Source organism: Elgaria multicarinata, chromosome 6, assembly GCF_023053635.1.
Source record: "Elgaria multicarinata webbii isolate HBS135686 ecotype San Diego chromosome 6, rElgMul1.1.pri, whole genome shotgun sequence".
NCBI classification, from domain to species: Eukaryota; Metazoa; Chordata; class Lepidosauria; order Squamata; family Anguidae; genus Elgaria; species Elgaria multicarinata.
This window is the reverse complement of record NC_086176.1, coordinates 58,461,827-58,485,088: the sequence shown is the minus strand read 5'-3', so window position 1 is coordinate 58,485,088 and position 23,262 is coordinate 58,461,827. Positions and strand designations below refer to the sequence as shown.

The window sequence follows — 23,262 nt, the reverse complement described above, 5'->3', positions numbered from 1 at the left end:
AAGTTGACTTCTCCTGGAGGGGATCTACACAGCGTCGTGAAGGCGCTTGTGTGCGCCTCCAGTGCGCCCCGAAACTCATTGTGTAGATCCTGCCTACCTGGCCAGAAGAGGAGGAGGAGGAGGAGGCGGCGGCAGTAGCCCCGCATCGCCCCTCGTGGGGACGGGGCGAAAAGTTTCCGGGCTCGGCGGCTTCACTGGGGAGTCCTTGCCACTGCTGCCCACCTCCCCGCCGGCCTCCTGCTGCCGGCGAAAGAGCCACCCGGGTCGGAGAACTCGGCGGAATGAGTTTCGGGGCGCACTGGAGGCGCACGCAAGCGCCTTCACGACGCTGTGTAGATCCACCCCTAGTCAATCCCCCCATTTTTAAAAATACTTTACTGGGAATGAGAACTGTTCTGTTCCCTCCCTCCTTCTGCGCCAGTGATGCTTGTCTCCCTGCCTCCCTGCTTCTCTCCTTTCCTCCCTGCCCACTGTTGCCCCATTTGGTTTTTTTAAAAAACCTTTGGGCAGTGGCAGTGTCACTCCCCTTCTCCCTGGCAAGGCTAGGTGTCTGATAGCATACACAGACCCAGTGTGGTGTAGGCTAGAGTGTCGAACTGGGAGATCCGGGTTCTAGTCCCCACTCGGCCATGGAAACCCACTGAGTGACTTTGGGCCAGTCACAGACTCTCCGCCCAACCCACCTTACAGGGTTGTTGTTGTGAGGATAAAGTGGAGACGACATTACAAAGTTAAAAAAAAAAATCATACCGAATTCACAGCGCTCACAAGGGCTGCCCCAAGCAGCTCCCAAAGTAGCACAACATTCTGATTTCAGAGTGGCTCCATTGATGTTCACCTCACAGCGATTATCTTGGATATTCAGCCAACATGTTCCCTTCAGACTATCTAAAATGAATTAAAACAAGATAGGGTCTTCTTAATCCTTCTAAGAGGTAAACATATTTATTATAAATGCAAAATAGCTACAGTCAGCCTGCTCCTGTAGGTCTTTGCTGCTATAGTTACTAGTTGATCACTGGTACAAACGTGATGATGATAGTGATGTATTAGATTTATAAAATCTCACCCCTGGCCTAGCAGGCACTTGGAATGATGCACCACCACCACCACCACCACCACCACAAAGCTTCATATAAAACCCAAGAGCAAAGGAACAATAAAATGTTTTATGTTCCAGAATGACTCTACCTCACCAATATAGAGAGTCATCAGATGGGGCGGAGGGGGAGGGAATCACGTTTCGCTTTGCCTCCTGCTTCTGTCCCACAATAGGGACAAACAGCTTCCTCTTTCTTCACATGGGGAAGCAAGAGGAAGCTAACAACAACTACATGGCCCATTCAGTGGGCATTTTTATCACATTGCTTCCACTGCACACTGCACACAGCAGGACGTGGTAGCAAGTTTTGTTACAGCCCCAAAGTCTGATTTTCTGGGTCATTTTTTGTGATGGAAAAGAAGGAGCAGATTTTTTGTGATAGAGAAGAAGGAGCAGGAGACGCATGGGAGGCGGATGGCATCATGAAAAGGACCAGCGCAAATCCATGAGTGGCCAGTAACGAGCCTGCTATAAAATGCTCGTCTGATGATGCTCCTAGTCTGTCTAGGTTGTGGGATGTACAACAGGGCCTCCATTGGTGATCCTAAGTTATGGGCAGATTAATATGAAAGGATGAAATCTTTCAGATATCCTTACCCCAAACCGTTTAGGGCATTGTAGGTCAAAAACAGCACTTTGAATTATATCCAGAAATGAATGATTGATAGCTTATAGACAAAGTACACATGACAATTGTGTCCAGTTTTTCCTTTTTTAAAAAATGAAGCCATGGCAGCTACAGTCTGCAGCAGAAGACTTTCAAGATGGCTTATTTTTTCCTCTCCAACCTTTTTTCTGTTAAAACTCTTGTCCCCCACCTCCAAATAACCCAAAGCTTCGGGGGAAGTTTTTTCATGTTCTTTGCACTAGGCCAAATTATTAACGTTTACTTTCTCTATGAAATATTGTTAAGGACTTTTGTTCTTTCTGCAGCATGTACTGATATTATAGAAATATGAAGTTTGATACTATTTTCTTGGAGGAAAAGGGGAACTGACAGATTTTGTTGCCAAGCCAGAAATTCGTTGTAGGGAGTAATACCTGGTTATGTTACTAGTTGGATATTACATGCACCATTCTTCTCTGTTGAACTGAGCACTACAGTCAACTGAATGCATGGTGTGTGTTTTTAATTTAAAACAAACCAGCAAACTCACCAATACAGATGAAGCCCGTAGAATCTAGTTTGCTGCCAGATGAACACTCACAGATGAAAGAACCAAGATTGTTCCTGCAGGCACCATTGACACAAGGGCTGCTTTCACATTCATTTATATCTATAATCCAGAAGGAAAAGACACTGTTAGACTCACCATGTGTTTCTGGAAAATATTATGATGTATAAACCCTGCCATGAACCATGTTATGCCAGAACGTCTGGAAAATGTGTTCACTTTAAAAAAAAAAAAAGTTAAACTAAATATCTATAATGCAGAGAATGTAGGGCAGGCAGTTTGTATGAGCGTAAAAGGGCTTGCATAGTTTTGGAAGTGCTAATTAACTGGCTGCCCCACATAAGCTAGAAACTTCCAAGAACTTGGACTGAAAAGGTTTTCCAGAATCAACTATAATTTTCTGGTGAGAAATCAGAATCCATTTTAATGGAAAGCAATAGCCCCCCAACCTGCTGTGTCCAAACAAAGGACTTATTGTTTCTGTCATTTATGGCTCCATAAGGGCTTGAGGGAAAATTAAGAAAACACTGTCATAAACTAAACATTACAATGCTGTCTGTGACTCCACAGACCTGGAAACTGCTCAAAAAATAATATTGTAACTATAATATGGTAAAAAATGTTCCCCTATAAGACCAGGCTCTCCTTCACTTTATTTCACCTGCACATCTTTGCCTCCTCCTTTGATTGTCCAGGTGTTTTTAAGCAGGTCCACCTAAAGATGTCCACCTGACAATATTAGCCTTTTTGAAAAGTAAAATTAGTTTAGATTTTTTTTAAAAAAATAGCAAATTCTTATTCAGGAGGATAATTCTCTAAGGGGTAGTTTGGGGTATGTAACCATGTCTTTGCAGTCCATCCATACCACGTTTGATATGAGCCTTAAATAAAATCAGACATAGTAATCTGAACAGAGTTCATGTTGTGGCTCAGGAATGGAATACATTTTAGTACTTAATTGTGTCCTCAAGGAGGGACTAAGGCCAAATTCATAAGCCTAAAAATTTTAAAAAGTGAAGAACAAAACACAAGAGCTAGTTAAATACTGGGAAAATATGTGCTAGCATGTAATAATAAATACACAGATTAAAGTAAAAAAAAAGCCCACTTATTCTGAACAACTTGTTGTGCTTCCCTGGAATCTAATACATGATTCTATCTTGTCATTCCCATTCCAAATCTTTATCTCTCAAATATTTTGCCTTTTTTTATGGCTTCTAAGGTCCTACAGAGAATGACATGGAACACAATTCTTTGTGTTGTAGTGTTACATAAATGATATTAAACAGCTATATAGCACTCAACCCTATATCACATACTGAAGTATCAAAGTGATGATACTTTGGATGGGGCTAAGATGACTGAAGCTTCATCTTGACGAACACGGGAAGAAAGAACATTGCTGTTATTCTCTGCGGTATGATGAAACCGGCTCTCCTCTGTCAGTGTTATACGGCAGAGCTGGGTTTCCCTAAAACCTGGATTTTCAGTGCCAGGAAAAACATACTTTCAGGGGCAGGGGCAGGAGTAATAGCTCCCACCCCCTCCTCCCATTATGCCGACTGTTCTGAAAAGAAGCAAAAATCCCAAGTTATCCAGGGCAGGATCTGAAGGGAGGGTCTGCACATTTGTGGAGGGAGCTTTTATCCTTTACTTTGCTGATGCAGAGCTGTGCATTTCCAGTTTATAAAAACAGAGATCTGCTGCGTTCCCTGACAGTTTGCTGGAATGGGGTGAAATGGGGGTGGGGGTGCTCTCCCTATGAGAAAGGTTAGTATGGTATGGAAAAATGGTGACCTTGTGTCAGAAACTGAAGGATCAAAGAGTGTGAGGTGTTTTGTTTTTTAAATGCATAATTGTAGCATACTTCTCACAAGCATCATCCAGCTGCTTATGTTGATACAGAGCATGAGAGAGACACCACAGAATAGGTGAAAGCCTTTCAAGATATTTGGCTTACATTTTCTTACCAAAACGCCACCTTATACTCCAGCAGTGCACTGTGTCTGCTGCATCACTGCTTTGCCGCATTACTACATGTGGTGCAAAGACAAAAACAAAGCAATCCCATCTTTTTACTTGTACTACCTGTAACCCTCTTCAGGAAAGAGTTCTTGGGATTATGAAAATGTCAACTCAGTGTGTAAGAGAGTGAAAGGGGCCTGCTAGAGATTATTAGAAAAGAGACTGAAGATAAGATGGCCACTACCGTAACGATTTCATATAAATCTATGATGTTTGGAAAGTTGTGCAGGGCAAGTGCCAGGTTTGAGAGGCCTCCAGCTTATCGGTGAGTAGTGGGAATAGGCTGTGGCACTCAGCCCAACACTGAGAAGTGCAGAGTGAAGTGGCTGCAGCAGCCTTCAACATCTTTGTTGCAGGTTTCACTGACAGTTGGAATAATGAAGATGATGGCAATTGCCTGGTCCAGCACTTTTCTTCAGAGCTCTGGTCCTTAATTTTGCATTATTATTTTTTAAAGGAATGCTGGCATCAACCTTGTTGGGCCTTCTGGGACACCTAGGCCCTGCCATTTCCCCCACTATGCCAGATCCTGATACAGTCCTGGTCATTCCCATGTATCAAAGAACTGGAAAGGGGTCAGAAAAAGGCAACCCAGGAAAGTCTGGTATTTCTGATAAAGGACGCTGGTGTATTTGCACAATTCTACTATACTATAGTGCCACATATTGCTTATGTAATGGTCGATACAGAAAGGCAGAAAAAGAAAACCCTGGAAAAAGACATGTGTAAAGGAGCCGAACTTAATCTCACAAAAAAATCCTGAAGCAGAAGCCATGGTAATGTGATGGGTTAAAAGGCTCATGTAGAAAAGCCTTGTGTCTTTGATCAGTTTATGCACCTGTTGAACTCATTCTAAGTTTCTTGGGACAGAAGGATTGTGTGGCGTTATTTAAAGAAAAGAATACGTGATGACAGATTTATTTTCTATTTTATACGAACTGGCAATACAGAAGAATGAATACTTTAATATACTTTTACAGATTAGATAAATGTCTGCATTTACCTTTGCTTAAAACTCAGGCTGCTCTTTTCTTATGCAGTAACATTTGGAAAGAAAACTGGAAATTGCAGCCTTCAACATTAATAAGTTTCAACTTAACCTATGTTTTAAACTCTTATTCCTGTACAGAAACGTGTTTTGACCTTTTGTAAAAATATCCTATTTTGTTTAGCTATTTCTTCAGAGACAAAGCCAAAGTTGAAGATGTCCCCTGTGATTACATTTCAATGATTAATGCTTTGTTGTTTGTGTTCTGGTTTCATGTTCAACAGTGTGAACATGTTTATAGCCAAGGCTATGCTTTGAAGCTAAATATCAAGATAAACAGATAGTTAGCATCTCCCTGTTGTATTATTTCAACATTGAGCCTACAATAAACTCCCCATGATACTTAAACATAACACAACTATTTGAACTCCTATAAAAACATGGGGCTACATCCAAATTCATGCAAACAGAATTTTGATCACACAATGGGACTTCCCCGCGCTTTCCTCCCCCTTTCGCCCCCTTGTGCACCCCCCAAATCTGATCTGAGGGCTCCCCAATTCTCCAGACCAGGTTTGAGCAATGCATAAGCAGTGTAATAAGCCGTATGCGTGGAGTGAATCAAAGAGTTATTTTCAGACATTTCAAAATGTGTTAGCTATGTCATCACTAAACTCAAAACTAATTGGGACTTTATTAAGAAGCAAGTGGTTTATCAAAAAAGACAGTTTCAATTCATCGTAAAATTAGGGCTGTGCTCTGCTTCTCTTTGGTTCGGAGAAGCAATAGCGAAGCGAGGGAGCGAGTCGGAGGGCTAGCAAAGCATAGCGAATAGAAGCCACCACAAGCGAATTGCTCCCCTTTTTGCAAAGCGCTCTGCCCGCCATTTTGGATATTTTCCCCCATAGGATTGCATTGCGGAAAAGATTAGCATATAACTTTTTTGTTTTGAAACCCACATCCTTGAAACTTGCTGTGCTTAGAGAGTGGTGGTTGGGGTTCATTTGTGGAGATGTTCAGGCTTTGTCATCCTGCGGTTTGCTTGCTATTAATTTGTTTGGAATTGCTTAAAGCAGGAGGGGGTAAGGGTTTTTTTAAGCGATGACAGGCAGATTCAACTCTCAATTCTGATGAGAAGTGATCACTTTATGTGAACCATCCTCCAATCCCAATGTTAGAGGGGGGAATAGGCAAAACGGGATAACTTTGGATACTGGGTAACTTTTCTTTCTTTGTCTGTACGGACTTTTTCCAGTGTTTTTTGAAGCAGTAGCCTCACCAAACGCACAAACACATGCTTGTTCCCAGTGCTATGGGGCATGCTGCCTGTCCTCCTCTGTGCCCGCCCCACAGGGATGGTTTGAAGCAATCCTTGGCTCACTTACTTACCCCTGGTTCCTGGGAGATGTACCAGAGGATGGGCTTTGTGGTTCAACCCCACAAACTGTCCTCCTCTGTGCCCGCCCCAAGACATGCATGGTTTGTGCGTGTCTTGCTTTGACTCAGGGTATCCTTCCTTGTGATAAAAGGCAGCTGCATTGCACGTTCACCCTTTTTAAGATTTCTTGGTGTCTGTGTGTGTGTGTGTGTGTGCATTTTAAGTGTTTCACCTGAGATGAAGATCCTTGTTTAGAAAAAATCTTTATTCCCCCAAATCATCTGTCCTATTGGTTGCTAATATGGGCAAGTGCTTTGCAATGGATCCTTATGGGCAGGTATGGAAAGATGTCGGAGTAAATCCCATTTCTGAAAATGGGGTGTAGGATTTTCAAAAATTCCCCCAAAATCAGTGGAGGCTTGGATTAACTTCCAACTGGGCATGAAGGTGGATACATGGATAAGCTCTCATGGTGCCAATTTTGAGGTTTCTAACATGAAAATTGACGGGGTTCTCGAAAGGGGTGTGAATAGGAGTTAGGGGGTGATGCTTAAAAGGTTAAAAAAATCACCAAAAATCAGGGCATGCTTGGATTTGCTTGAAACTTGCCATGAATGTGGATCTGGGTGGCATCTGTGAAGGTGCTGACTTTCAAGTTTGTAGCTGTAAAAATATCAGAGTAAATCCCATTTCTGAAAATGGGATTTTTAAAAATCCCCCCAAATCAGGGGATGTTTGGATTTGCTTCCAATTGGGCATGAAGGTGTATACATGGATAAGTTGTCATGGTGCCTAATTTGAGGTTTCTAACATGAAAACTGATGTAGTTTTAGCATGGGATTTGAATTGGGGTGAGTTAAAAGGGGAAAAAATTGCCAAAAAACAGGGCATGCTTGGATTGGCTTGAAACTTGCCATGAATATGGATCTAAGTGGCATCTGTGAGGGTGCCCACTTTCAAGTTTGTATCTGTAAAGATGTCAGAGTAAATCCCATTTCTGAAAATAGGGCGTAGGATTTTCAAAAATTCCCCCAAAATCAGTGGAGGCTCAGATTTCCTTCCAACTAGGCATGAAGATGGATATATGGATAAGCTCTCATGGTGGTGATTTTGAGGTTTCTAACATTTGCAGTGTCAAGAGATATCAAAAAGGTTGTGAATTGGGGTTAGGGGTTGATGCTTAAAAGGTTAAAAAAATAGCTAAAAATCAGGGCATGCTCGGATTGGCTTGAAACTTGCCATGAATGTGGACCTAGGTGGCATCTGTGAGGGTGCCCATTGGCAAGCTTGTATCTGTAAAAGTCGGAGTAAATCCCACTTCTGAAAGTGGTGTGTAGGATTTTCAAAAAATCCCCAAAAATCACTGGAGCCTCGGATTTTTTTCCAACTGGGCATGAATGTGGATACACAGATAAGCTCTCATGGTGGTGATTTTGAGGTTTCTAACGTTAACAGGAAAAAAGTTGTAGGCGTTTGGATTTCAATGCAAGTCTATGGGGGGGGGGGAAACAGAGGTCCGATTGGGATCCAGAGCGCCACAGCAAAGTGAAGCAGACCATTGGTGGATCGAGGCGGAGAGGAGCGGACCCGATCTGGAATTTGCGGATCAGGATTCGAAGCGGATCAGGGGGTCCATGCACAGCCCTACATAAAATCACAACTACAACAAAGTATTTCATAGTCAACCTAGAGCAACTCTAGGCTGAATTTACAATATCTGAAAACACTTGTTTCTATTATTATTATTATTATTATTATTATTATTATTATTATTATTATTATTTGCATTTTTATACCACCCAATAGCCGAAGCTCCCTGGGCAGTTCACAAAACTAAAACCATTCAAAGTATAAAACAAACAGTATAAAAACATGATATAAAATAGACATTAAAAACTGATTAAATAAGGATAAGCTACCTAAATGCCCAGGACAATTCAATAGACATTTTGTGTTTCTATGGGACTGGTATACCAACAAAAATTGGACATTTATCGTATGTTCAGAAATGCATTTTTAGACACTATGGAATCAGCCCAGAAGTTGTCTGCATTAGGGTAAAGCTGACTTTGGCCAAGGTAGTTGTACATAATAACATTTCCAAATATCCTAGGCAGATGTAACATTCACCTCAGGTGGTAAATCAGGAGGATTAGTGGATTGCACCTTCCCTACTTCTAAAAGATCCTCATGCCCACCCCCGCCAGCCGGATCCAATGCCTCACTTTGACGAAAGGTGACCAACAGGGGGAGGTCTGGGGACCATTTTGCCTCCCAGCCCTGGCAAGGCTGCACTCTCCCTCAAAATCAAAGAAAATTGGCTGTTTGCTATTGCATCACTACAAGGGTTACATTTTTCTTGCTTTACCTGCAAGAAATTGTGAGATTTAATTTAGAAACAAGCTAAACCTGACTCTTGAAGTGCTCTATAGCAATACAGAAGCCATTTTGTTTCCTGTTGCCTCTAAATCTTGGAGCATGGCAGTAGGGTCCACACTGGGAGGAGGGTGTGTTGCCCCTCCTTGCCATATTATTATGGCAGGTAGATGTGTGAGAGATATCTGGCTGCTCTCCTGCTGTGGCAAATGTCACAACAGGAGAATAAATGGCACCGTTTTCCAGAGCAGCCATCCCAATGGCCCATTGTCAAAAGTCCTCAGAGCATGGCATCAAGACGGGCAGGTGTTCCAGGGAGTCCTGCTTGCTGCTGTGACAAATACCACAGCAGGAAAACAGCCAGTACCACTCTCCAAAGCACCCGGCTTGATCCCTCACTCTGAGAGAGACTGCATGCCTCTCTTGCTGCTGCATTTGCCATAGCAGAAAAACAGCCAGCAAGCCTCTCCAGAGAGCCCACCAGGTCCAAATGCTCACTCTGAGGTGGCCCTTCCTCAGGGAAAGATGCTATGGATGAGGTGACCCTGGTACTCAACCTCTGTGGCCTCCCAGAGAAAGGCATTGAGGAGGGAGGGAGTGGAGATAGTGAAGAAAGAGCCAGAGACAGTATGGCCTCCCATCTCAGGCAGGAAGACATCTTGCTCTGCTCATGAGCTCAGCCCAAAGCTCAGGTCTACCAACACAAGCAGCTTTCCATGCATCTTGTCTACTCAGGAGGAGGCTAGTCCCACCCATGCCCAGGACCCTGGCCCTGAGTAGTTCCAGAAAGAGCAGTTCTATATGATCAGTTGGTCCCTGGATGCTTTAGTGCAAGTGCAACAGCTTCATGAGGTAGTTCCTTACTTATCCTCATAGTTAGTTAGTTAGTCTTTCACAAGTATAACAGACATAGAATTGTAGCCTATCTGACCACTTTCCAAACTAAAAAATATATTGTAAAAAGTGACAGAAATTAACAGCTTTGACACTTTACATTAGGTAAGAAAGGAGAATGAGGCAATTCTGCCTGTAACTAAGACTTTCCTTTCCATTATCAATTAGTATTATGAGACTGAAAAATAGTGATATAAACAGAACCATATCATCGAATTTTTACCTTCACATGTGTCAGTTTCACTGCTGAATATATACCCCTTTGGACATGTGCAGCTGTAACTTCCAGGTGTATTTCGACACAGGCCATTGTCACATAATAATCTGTTCACTAAACATTCATCAATGTCTGGAAAACAAAAGTTAATCCAACTGATCAGTACATATCCCATGAAATAATACTCCTCATACACACATGTGAACATGCAATCCCACTGTTTTCCAAGATAGCTTTTAAAGCAGGCTGGCATGATTGGCACACTTCTCATACAGTTTTATATTTCAATTTTAAACTTATTGCATTCTCTGCTTTTAAATTTACTAATAAATACAATTATGGAAATGGAAGAGTATGATTAGAAGCTAATCACCTAGATATAACCCCAGCATTTCACTAGCATAATAATGAACAATTTAAAAGCAACAACAACCACAGACACCAGTGATTGACCAGTAAAAACTTAGATGTCAAGAGCAATCACTTAAGTAGTAATTAGTGAGAAGACACTGGAAAGATGTTGAGTGGGATTTTTTTAAAAATATAATTGAGTTGTCCATTGTTATACAATACAATCCTTTAATAAATACCCTAAATAGCAACATGAATAACAATGTACAAATAAAATGACTATGCATATAACCACTACAACATAATATGCAGTGTTACTCCCAAATCTTTTCTCAAAGGATCCATCATTCAGGACCTACCTGATAAGTTGGAATTGTAATAAATATATACAAACTCCCTTCAGGCATTGCATATGTAAAGCAGTTCCACATGATGATTGGGGAATTGTTGCAACTGAGCACCCAATATTGAACAGCCAGGCTTGTGCCACTTTCTGATGTGCACGGATTGAACACAGACAACTGAGGACCAGCTTTATGCATGAGCATCTGCTCACAAATAAGGGCTTATCTTCTGGTTTCCAATCTCAACATACAGATCATCCTTTTTACATTTGTAATGCATGAGAGGGGCTACCGTTAATATGGAACACAGTTAATAATAATAACACATATTCAATGATAAATTATTTGTAAGCTGTAGTTATGTCATAGCAAATGACTATATTCATTTGGTATAACCAAAGTCATAGGCTGATATAACAGAAATTTGTGTCACTGGGTGGCTTTGCACATCATGCTAAGCCACCCTTTGAATAGCCACAGAGGGTTGCTTGTTCATGGAACAACCCATGGAACACCCAATATAAGATCAGGTTTGCCATGGGTTGTTCTCTCCCACCTTCCCCCTCAGTCTTCCAGCATGCCCAATCACATATTCCTGGGAACTTTGAGCCAAAAAACATCTTGACTCCCCTTTCCTGCTACAATCGCTACCCTTTTTCATTCCCAGGTCTTAACAAATAATAATCGGTGCCTCAAATATATGATTAGGTTTGCTCCAATTGCTACCTCTTTTCATTCACCAGCTTTTTTTTATTGGTATCTAAAAAATGCACAATTATGGTAGTACTTTGTTTTTTAAAAAAATGTTGGTCTTTTGCAAATGTGCACTTATTGCTGTCTGATATGTATAGTCTTGGCTGGTCAATTTCCTTGTATCTTTCAGCTGTCAAAGGAAGCAGAAATGGGAATAGGCAACATACAAGGAAATTGACAAGATGGGGTTAAATATTGGTTAAGTTGCATATAGTTGTGAAGGACCTGGGAAGACATAATACTAAGGGAAAGGAGGGTATTTGATACTGCAATTCATAAGTACTGAAAATGGGGGTGGGGACCCAAAGGGGTAAATACACTAAAGGTGGGGAGGGACATATTAACTCTCCCTTGGCAATGTGATCCTCTTTATTTTGAATTTTGGACTGATACTTCTCAGGGTCTTCCATCTTTTCAACACTTCCCCGACACTCCAGCTACCCCAGGAAGGGGAGATATTGGCTTAGTTCAGACAACATGTTAATCAACGCAGTGTGAAAACTCCACTCAACGGTTGAATTTTTAGAGGGTACTCCTCACACAACATGTTCTAACTCCACCGTTGTGTGGAGTTTTCCCACCAGACTACACATTTCTCAGCGGTGGTGTAAAAACTGCACCGTGGAGATCTAAAACCACCATTGTGATTCTGTTGTCTGTACTGAGCCATTGAGTCCCCACCCCTTTTCGTGGTTCCTTTTCAGAGCATTTACTGCTGCGGTTACTCTGAGTTAAAAAATAATAATGCAGAACTATTTGCAAATTTAATTGCTCAAAAGTAAATGGAGATAAAATTTGCTCCAATTTAAGGACTAGGAAGTAAATGGAGGTGAAATTTATGTACCTTGTAGCACTCTTTCTTTCTTTTTTCCTAACAGCTTTTGGTTTTTTCCCTGTCCCTGCACGTCGCTACAGCATGAACTATGTTGGCAGCCTGCCCGCTATTTTGCATTCTCCACAATACCCTATACTTAACATCTTTGGGGGGCATTGTAGAAGTGGGGTAGATAGAAGAGGGACTCCACAAAAAATGTGGAGGAAATTCGGGAGAAAATTCCACATAGTGGACCTTTATATCTAAGGAATAACAAAAGAAAAATCTCAAGAATTTACAGAGAAAAATGTCTTTTGAGACATTTTGGCTCAGCTCTAGTTGTCATTCTTCAGATTTCAGTACTTTCCCCAGGTTCTTCCAAATGTTTAATTTCTGAGAAGTGATGAACTATAGAAACATATTGTCTCTAATGCAAGATGGTGGCTACACACTGTTAGAGAGATGATTGTACAATGAAAGACAGGATAATTGCATATAGTCCTTGGTCCCAACATGAGTAAGATTAAGAACAAGAACCCAGAACCCAACCCATGAGAATTTCTCAAAAATTTCTTCTTTTGAATTTATTTTTGAAAGCAATTTCTTTTCTATCAGTTTTAATGAGAATGGTTGAAAAAAATGAAGAAGACATTTTCAACGCAGCGCTAATAGGAATGCAGTTCAGATAACGTACCAACACAATTTCTTCCTGAAACATCTGATTCATATCCACTGTTGCAATTACAACGATAACTGCCACGAAGGTTTTCACAAATCCCATTGGAGCAAATATCAGGATCTAAAGCACACTCATTAATATCTGCAATGATAAAATAATTGAATTTTTAATGCAGGTTGATCAAATTTGGAATGACACAAAATTTATTATTATTATTATTATTATTATTATTATTATTATTTATTTATTTATTTATATAGCACCATCAGTGTACATGGTGCTGTACAGAGTAAAACAGTAAATAGCAAGACCCTGCTGCAAAACCATTTAATAAAAAGCTAAATTATAACTGTATCAAAGTTGGATAAAAGGCTAACACATTAAATTAAATCAAGATTTAAACCTAAGTAAGAGCACATAAAACACAAAATCTTTTTTGATCTATTGTTACTGATGTTTCTCACATATATGTTCTTACATATAAAGCACCCAATAGTAAGAATAGGTTCATCACAATCTCCCACAAACTACAAAATATACAGTAAAATGCAATGAAAACTATTAAATATACACAATTTTGCATTTATGTATGTGCTATTGCCAAGAAAACACATATAAGTGGATTCCAAGCTTCTATTACAACAAAAGAAAAATTTGCCATTGGTTCCAGAGGGAACATAACCTATTCCTTCCTCAGGGCCTGGTTGACTTTTTAAAAATAACCTAAAATAACAGTATGTGGTAGGTCGAGAAACAAAAGATCTTACCCACTAAATCTCATTATATACACAAGAGTGATCAACTTATTTTCATTTGCTTTCTTCTTTTTTTTTTATAGGCCACACCTATAAAATGTTATGGAACATTACCTCTTCCATCTACTGTAATTCCCACTCCACTGCTACACAGACCATGGAACTCAGCTTCTCATGTGAAAATATAAATGTTGAAACACAAAAAAATAGAGAAGCTGTTAACTTTTAATATTTTAAAATACATTAATGCTATAGCAAATGCATTTAATTCTCTTTTGAAAGTCTTGGTAATTCAGCTACCACTTCTTCAACTTCTAACTTTTCAGACAAAAACCTTCATAAAACAACAGTCATGTTATGCTCACATTAACATACTCTATCTTAATTGGATACACTATTAAAGTTGAAATGAAACTTCCACCTATTATTAGTAACAGGCTGAAACTTAATTTCCAGATTAGAAGACATGGCAAAGTGACTTAGTATCTTGCTCAATTTCATGGACTAGAAAAATAATCATGACAATATTAATGTAACATATAGGACACACACAAAAGAATTGACGCACTACTACACAGTACTATACTTGACTATAGTGTACTTTAATCAAGAGCTTATCATTGTCCAATGTTATATTATTTAACATTCTCTAATGGCACAATTTTATGGTCACTAGACACTGTCTAGACGGCCAAAGCATTTTTCAGTTTCTGGGAACTGAGGTCAGAGCCAGAGTTCCGCCCTTGGTTCTGAAAAAAAGTGGTCCCCTCCCCTCTCCCTTGTAGCCAGCATGGTTCTTGCCATGCCAGCTGCATCTCCATGCTTGGAAATGGAGCACAGAGAGGGCAAAAAAGTGGTGATCCCAGGGGCTGGGAGGGGAAGAAACCATGGAAGACGCTTCATTCAGCTTCCTATGTGCTGTGCAGCTTCTCCCACCGCTGCTGCGATGCTCCCTGGCTATGCAGGCAAGAAATGAATAGCAAATGCCCTTTTCGTTCTTTGACTATTTGTCCAGGATCGATGTTGCCACCATTCATCCTCATATATATATATTTCATGTTGCAAAACTGAAAACAGCAGCTAACGGAGGAAGAAGAGCAAACACACCACAGTAGCACCATAGAACATGAGTAGTGTCTGGAGAACCTACCATTAAGCCCTGTAATTTCTTCCTCCCAAAGTGCTTTAACAGCATCAATGTTTTCCATCTGGGTTGAGATGTAACAACCCAACCCAATGCATTGCCTTTGGTGTTAGGTTTTTACAAAAGGTGGGTGAACTATTTTTTTAAAAAAATAGTATCCAATTCAAGGCAGTTACTCTGGAGCTAAAGACTGAATATAATATTTGGATTAGTTTTAGTAGGTAGTATGAACTTCCATTATATCTCATTTCTTTCCAGAATCCTGGCTTATGCTGCCGTGTAAGATGGACTGTATGAATATGCATTAGTATTTTTTACTATCATTAAATTTTACTTCTGGGAATATACTTTGGCATTTTTATCCAAAACATGTCTCCTGCTATTAAGTAATGCATAAAGTTCTAAGCCTTGTAGACCCTATTGGGAGGCAATGGTGTATGCAGTTTTAATTGACTTAAAACTGCATATTTCCAAAAGAAAACATTTGTAAGCAATAAAGAACACATTGAGGAACATGGGTGCATGCGTTCATCTGAAACTGATTTGAAGCAGGATCATGACCTGAAACTGAATGAAATCTCACTGGGAAGCAAATCTCTAAGATATATAAAAGTCTGAAATTTAGAGTGAAGGGACTCATTTGTTTATCTTCACTGACAACATAAAAATTAAGAGGTTACATTCTTCACAGTTTTGAAATATAAAATGTGTGAAACCCTTTGATTTTCTTTAGTTTGTTACAGGTGTGAAATTATTATTTTTAAAAAGAAAAAGATAGAAATAACACAGCTTTACCTGAATTTTTGGCAGGACATGGATGGCAAGGTTCTCCAAAGCCATAATCCAGATTGGCACAACAACATTCAGATTTTGTCACAGCTCCTGGAAAAGGGCGGACACATATTCCCTTTTTGATTCCACCATAGCATGTGCTTCGCATATGGGTATCTAAGAGGAACCAGCAGAACAATAGATGAGTTGTCTCACACTGGAAATGGTATAAATAAATATTCTCACATAAAACATTTACCTCTGCCATACATGAATTCATCTTGAATGCAAGACTTAACTTCTATAAGATTTGATACAATCCAATTGTTGATATCCAACCTAAACTTACTCATGTACTTGAATGTTCTTTTAACTAAGTTGATATTCTGTTCACATTACAAGTTATTTCCTTAGTATGTTATACTAAACTATCTATATATTTCCTGCAAGAAAAACACAATGCTTTGAGTACATATGAATCAATGTATGATTTAACCTTTTAAATGTACTGTTCCTTTGGTGTATTCTATGATGCTTTGAGTACGTATGAATGAATGAATGTATGTATGATTTAAGCTCTTAAATGTACTTTTCCTTTGGTCTATTCTATTAAATATTTAACCCACTTGTCAACACTACTAAAAACCCAAAGCAAAATGTTTAATTTAATGTTCCAATTTTCAGACTATAAATACTTTGCAGCTGCCTACGGTTTCTGAATAACATCACTTCTTAGATCATGCACGGGTTCATGCAGCTTAGCCAACAAGAAAGCTCTTGAAGCCAAAGAAGAATTTACAGTAAATTTGTTAACAGTAGACACACGTTTTGAAATTTTACTCAAAGGGACAAGAATGAGTAAGATTTTTATTATGTACTACTTAAGATTTATTCCCATTACTGTATGTTTATTTTATTTATTTTATTTATTTAAGCATTTTTATCCCACCATTCAGTTGGAAAACAAAATTTCCTAAATGATTCCTGGTTCTGCTTCTTGTGACAAAATTGTCTATCAACTAATTCCAAAGCAGAATCTTTTAATCTCTAGCATTGTTGCAGCCTGATGATGTGGACAAGACGCTTGAATCGGTCCGTCCCACTACATGTAAGCTTGACCCTTGCCCATCTTGGCTAATTCGATCCAGGAGAGGTGGATTGGCTGGGTGGGTCCAGGGAGTGGTAAATGCCTCCCCTGTCAGGGAGTGGTGCCTGCTGCCTTGAAAGAGGCTGTAGTGCGCCCTCTCCTGAAGAGGCCCTCCCTGGACCCAGAGGTATGTGAGAACTACTGCCCCATTGCTATTGGGCAAGGTGCTTGACCGTGTGGTGGCTGGGCAACTTCAGATGTTCTTGGAAGAAATGGATTATCTGGACCCATTTCAGTCTGGTTTCAGGCCAGGGCATGGCACTGAAACAGCCTTGGTGGCTCTGACTCACAACCTACTCTGGGTGAAAGACAGGGGGAGTGCTACCCTGTTGATCTTCCTGGATCTCTCAGCGGCTTTTGATACCATTGTTCATGGTATCTTACTGGGTCGGCTCTGCGAGATGGGAGTAGGAGGCACTGTGTTACAGTGGTTCCGCTCCTACTTGTGGGACCGATCCCAGATAGTGGTATTGGGGGATTCCTGTTCTACCCCGTGGCATTTAAGCTGTGGGGTGCCACAGGGTTCTATTCTGTCCCCCATGCTGTTCAACATCTATATGAAGCCATTGGGTGAGTTCATTAGGGGTTTTGGGGTTGGGGTCCATCAGTATGCTGATGATACTCAGCTCTACTTCTCCTTGTCGTCGGAGTCAGCTGGGGCTGTGAAGGTGCTGGACCAGTGCCTGGAGGCTGTAATGGGCTGGATGAGGGCCAATAAACTAAAGATGAATCCTGATAAGACGGAAGCTCTGTGGATTGGTGGTTCCCGAGTCCGGGAATTGGGTAAGCGACCTGTTCTGGATGATGTGGCGCTCCCTCTGAAGGAGCAAGTGTGTAGCTTGGGAGTACTCCTAGATCCATCATTGTCACTGGAGGCCCAGGTGGACTCTGTGGCATGGAGTACTTGGGGTCAGCTTTGGCTGATCCACCAGCTGCGGCCTTTCCTGGACAGGGACAACCTAACCACAGTAGTGCATGCACTGATAACTTCCCGATTAGACTACTGCAATGCACTCTACGTGGGGCTGCCCTTGAAGATGACGCGGAAGTTGCAGCTAGTGCAAAATGCAGCCGATAGACTGCTGGCGGGTACATCTTATAGACCCCACATAACACCGGTCTTAAAGGAACTACACTGGCTTCCGGTATATACGCTTCCGGTCGGAATTCAAAGTGCTGGTAATGACGCTTAAAGCCCTAAACAGCTTGAGACCTCGATATTTGAGGGAGCACCTCTCCTTATATATGCCTGTCCGAGACCTTAGATCTGTTGGAGGAGCACTTCTCCGCATCCCACCAATGCAACATATACGTTATGATGGGACAAGGGAGAGGGCTTTCTCTGTGGTGGCACCCCGACTGTGGAATGCCCTCCCCTTGGAGGCCCGATTGGCACCAACATTGACTGCATTTCAACACCAAGTAAAAACATGCCTTTTTCCTTTGATGGTTAAACTCACTGGCACATTGTTTTAACTGTTTTAACTGTATCTATTGCTTTTAAATTATATATTGTTTTAACTTGGATCATGGTTTAATTTGTTTTTAACTGTGTATATTTATTGTTTTATACTGTATGTTTTTATCTGTACACCACCCTGAGATCTTAGTGATATAGGGCAGGATATAAATATGTTAAATAAAGAAATAAACATTCTGCTTTGCAAGCATTACCATTAGGATTGCCAAACTAGGTATCAGTTGCACTTTCAGCATAGTAGATTCCTCTTGCCTTCTCTGCCACATTAAATCTATGTACATATTATGCAAACACATCAATCTCACATAACTCTGGGGCTAGTTAGAGAACTGAACAGTTTACTCATGCCAACGTGGGTGTGGGTCAGGTATTACACAGATGCAGGCTCAAGATAAGCTAGTAACATAACCATGAAGCCAAAACTAAGCATTTTCATTTTTCTAGCCTGCAGTGGTATGAATTTCAGCATATTTTTGTTATCTACTAGAACTGCAATGAACAATTTACATTTATTAAAGAATGTTCTGCTTGTTGCATAATATTCCACTTGTATTATTTATGGGGAAACAGCATTATACTTAGAATAAAAGGGACTTATTTTCTATAGATTTGAGTTGGTATTACAGAATGGGAAAGAGGAAGAACTACAAGGTATGATACTAATTCATTAGAAGGGTATTTATATAAACACAAAACTAGGGAAGAAGAGGATCTATGAAACTAATATGTGCTATCAACAATGATGTAACAGAACCACTTACAAGTCTTAATCCACATTATCATTATGGGTTGTAGTCAACAGTGTCTGTAGAAGAGAAGCTGTTGTGGAACAGATTACCTCTCCCCATGCAGCTCCCTATGTGCCCCCCGAATCTGCTCCAGAAGCAGAGCTATAACCCTATAATTCCATGTACTTCAAGCATATGATGAAGTAGGCTTTAGCCTATAAAAACTCAGGCCAAAATGAATTTCCCAGAGGATTCTGTAAAACTCCATTGCAATTTTCAATTGTTGGAATACTTTGTTTATATTTGATCAAGCATTCATTTTATTTTCAGTATTTACAGACCACCCAATAAGCCAATGCACAAACGATATAGCCAGCAATTGCACCTCCAGTTTATACACTTACAAAGGAAATCAAAAGGAAAATTTATAAACTGATTCTAAAATATGAAACATTTTGGCATAAGATGCCAGCTTCAGTCACAAATGCAATACCAGCTGCAGTGCCACTTATAAACTGAACCAGAACCAATTAGAAGTTGGCCCAACCTCAAATGGGAAACAAAAATTAACAGTCAGCACCTGTGTTAAATAACCAATTAAGTCACATTAACAAACATCATGGCTCGTTTCATGTCATCCATCAGACTGATATCTGGTTTCAGTTGATCAATAAATATCACCTCCTTAATCTTTCTCCTTAAGAGGCTCTGTTCAATTGCTAGCACAAGACCTTCACTAAGGCTGTTCCCTAATATGAAGGGACTATGGTCTAGCATGTTTTTCATTATGCTGGATATCAGCCAGGTATTCATTTTATATTTTCAGGACAGGTCTTCCAGTTTACCAATGGGGGGAAAAACATTATAGACATTCTGGACACTCAATTTTGTAAAAAGCACCTTTAATCGCACATTCCCCCTTACCTTCAACACAGATCAGACATTCCTAATTCTAGTATTTGTTATCATACAATTGAGACTTCATTATATGTTGTTTCAGTGTCACTGGGACTGTAGCCTGATAGAAAAAGTTCTCTGGGAGATTGAGAAGTAAAAAAATTGAAAAAGTAAAAAAGAAGAAAAGTGATTCTACACACACCTACCTACACAAACTCGACCATCGACTCCAACAGCTAGGCCTGGTGGACATTCACAACGAAATGATCCTTCAGTATTAATGCAGTGCCCATTCATGCAAATTCCTGGAGTTTGGCATTCATCAATATCTATCCAGAGGAAAATATAAGTTTTACTTATATTACTATATTCTTATATTACTATCTTCTTTTTTTGTATGTTTTTTTTATATAATATGATGAAACTATGCCACTGTGATGTTAGTGTAGTCAGACACTAACAGAGTTTCCACGGATTCATTTGTTGATTAAATAAACTATTAGAAGATACACTTGGGTAAAACTTGATCAGAATGCAGAGACCTCAACAACTATCGTCACAAATCAATGGAATGTTTCTAAGTTCAATCGCAGCTTTTAAAGCTCAACTAAAAAAGTTTCTTTTTCCTAAAGCTTTTAAAACTTGATGTTGTGCGGATTTTATACTGTTAGTTTTACCCTACCCTGTGCCTGCTTACCCTACCCTGTGCCTGTTGGCATTCTCTTCCCCTCCTTAATGTTTTATTATGATTTTATTAGATTGTAAGCCTATGCGGTAGGGCCTTGCTATTTACTGTTTCACTCTGTACAGCACCATGTACATTGATGGTGCTATATAAATAATAATAATAATAATAATAATAATAATAATAATAATAATAAGCACAACTGAAATAAATTGGGCTGGCATAGAAACAATACTTGAAGGATTATAGCAAGGGCTTATCTACCACCATATTAATTAATGCCATAAGCAAATAAAAATAGAATAGGCAACTGATAAAATGTGCTCATGCTTTTTCAGACCATCCACCACAAAACATATCCTTCACCATGCATTAGGAGAGTGTGTAGTATTTTGGCTAAAAAAAAATGAGCTGGAAACCAAGAAGGCCCTGGCTCAAATGTTATTTTTGCCATGGAATCATTTCAAATGATCTTAGGCAAACTCTCTTAGCCATAGCTTGCTTTATGAAGATAATAATACTAAACTACCTTGTAGGGCTGTTGCTAGGATTTCTGAGATGATTTTTTTTAAGGTCTATAAAGGTAGTGATCAAATTAACTATCTTTTGCTCAGGGAGGATGAAAAAGCTGCTTGGGGTGGAGGGAAGCTGCATGTGTGCAAAAAAATTGACATGTCCCTCATAAAGAACTAAAGAACTTTATGTGCCATGTAGTTCTTCCCTAGTTCATGACCAGTGCTGTGAGTGTGAGTACAGAATTCACAGAGGACTCAACAGAGCTTGGGTTTCCAGTTTCTTTGTCAATGTGGAAGTGAGAGCGGGCACAGAATATTTATATACCACTCCCCATTCAAGAATTTCAGAGCAGTGGACAAATTAAATAAAAGAATAAAAACAGAATAAAACACATTAAAAGAACACTTTTAAAAGAAACAAAGTGCAATAAAACTGCAGCTGGTCATTAAGGGAAGGCTTCCTGGAACAATGATGTTTTCAGGAGGGGCCACAAGAATACAAAGTTGGTGCCTGCCTGACCTTCAGAGGCAGGGAATTCCATAAGATGGGGGTGACCACGCTGAAGGCTCTTCCCCTGGTGAACTCCAGTATGACAGTAGGTCTATGTGGAACAACCACGAGCATGCCCTCAGATGACCTCAGTGTCTGAGCAGTTTGATAGGGGAGAGGGTGCTCTCTCAGGTATCCTGATCCCAAGTTGTTTAGGGCTTTGTACACTAGTGCAAGAACCTTAAACCTGGCCCAGTAGCGAATAGATAACCAGTGCAGTTCCCTCAGCAAAGGAGTTAAATGCTGGAAAGGGGCAGCTCCCGGCAACAGCCAAGCTGCTGCATTCTGCATTAGCTCCAATTTCCAGAGCAGCTATAAGGGCAGCCCCGCATAGAGCACATTGCATTAATCCAAGTTTGAGGTTACTAATACCTGTATCACTGTGGTCAAGCCATCCCTGTCCAGGAGAGGCCATAGCTGGAGAACCAGGAGAAGCTGGTAAAAAGCACAAGCTATTGTGGCCACTTTGGCCTCCAGCAACAGAGATGGATCTAAAAGTACTCCCAAACTATGAACCTTTTCTTTCAGAGGAAGTGCAACCCCATCTAGAACAGGCAATGAGCTTGTCCCCCCAGACTTGGGAACCACTCACCCACAGGGCTAATGTCTTGCCAGAATTCAGTTTCAGTTTATTGGCCCTCATCTAGCCCATTACTGAGTCTAGGCACTGGTCCAGGACTTGCACAGCTTCACCTGATTCAGTTGTCACAGGGAGATAGAGCTGTGTGTCATCAGCATATTGATAGCATTTAGCTCCAAATCTCCTAATGACCATTCCAGCGGCTTCATATAGATGTTAAATAACATTGGGGACAAGATGATGCCCTGCAGCACCCCATAGCTCAATTGCCAAGGGACTGAGAAATGGTTACCCAATGCTGCTCTCTGAAAATGACCCCATAGGTAGGACTGGAACCACTGTAGCACAGTGCCTCCGATACCCATCCCACAAAGTTGATCCAGAAGGACATCAAGGTTGATGGTATCAAAAGCTGATGAGAGATCAAGTAGAATTAACAGGGGGCATGCGGGCGGCCCAAGGAGATATTGCCCTATACAAGTAATTCGTGTTTGTATAAATAACTTCTATACTGTGAACTAAAATGGTTCTTTGTGTACATGGGATAGTACTGGTGGACAATACCATATGCTGAAGTCCTGCTCAAGCCCAGAGAATTTCCCCCCAAATTTTCAAATGGCAAACTATTATCCACCAGAAAATTACTGTAACTACCAGTGAGTTATAAACTACTAACTTGATTTAAGTTTCTGGTTGTCTCCGTACTATGGATGTTTTTTAGATCATGTATTTGTTTTAATTATGTAATTTTATTGTGATTGCAAGCAGCTTTGAAGGCTGCTCATGTGGCAGAAAAGCAGCATATAAATACTGTAAATAATACTTAATACTACTTCCATTATCTAGAGTTAAATTACATTTTTCAAAGTCAGAGGAATACCAAACATAACAAAGATTTCTGTTATACAAATAAT

General features: G+C 40.3%; 1 protein-coding gene across 1 annotated transcript in view; it reads right to left on the bottom strand.

The window, feature by feature from the left end:
• Positions 1-23,262, bottom strand: part of FBN2 (fibrillin 2) — a 186,613-nt gene that overhangs the window by 75,780 nt on the left and 87,571 nt on the right. The window contains exons 15-21 of the mRNA XM_063129462.1: positions 20,225-20,347; positions 15,791-15,943; positions 13,966-14,019; positions 13,112-13,237; positions 10,162-10,287; positions 2,260-2,379; positions 751-888 (exon numbers count right to left, since the gene is read on the bottom strand). Coding sequence (XP_062985532.1) covers positions 751-888; positions 2,260-2,379; positions 10,162-10,287; positions 13,112-13,237; positions 13,966-14,019; positions 15,791-15,943; positions 20,225-20,347 — 840 coding nt within the window. The remainder of the gene's footprint in view (positions 1-750; positions 889-2,259; positions 2,380-10,161; positions 10,288-13,111; positions 13,238-13,965; positions 14,020-15,790; positions 15,944-20,224; positions 20,348-23,262) is intronic.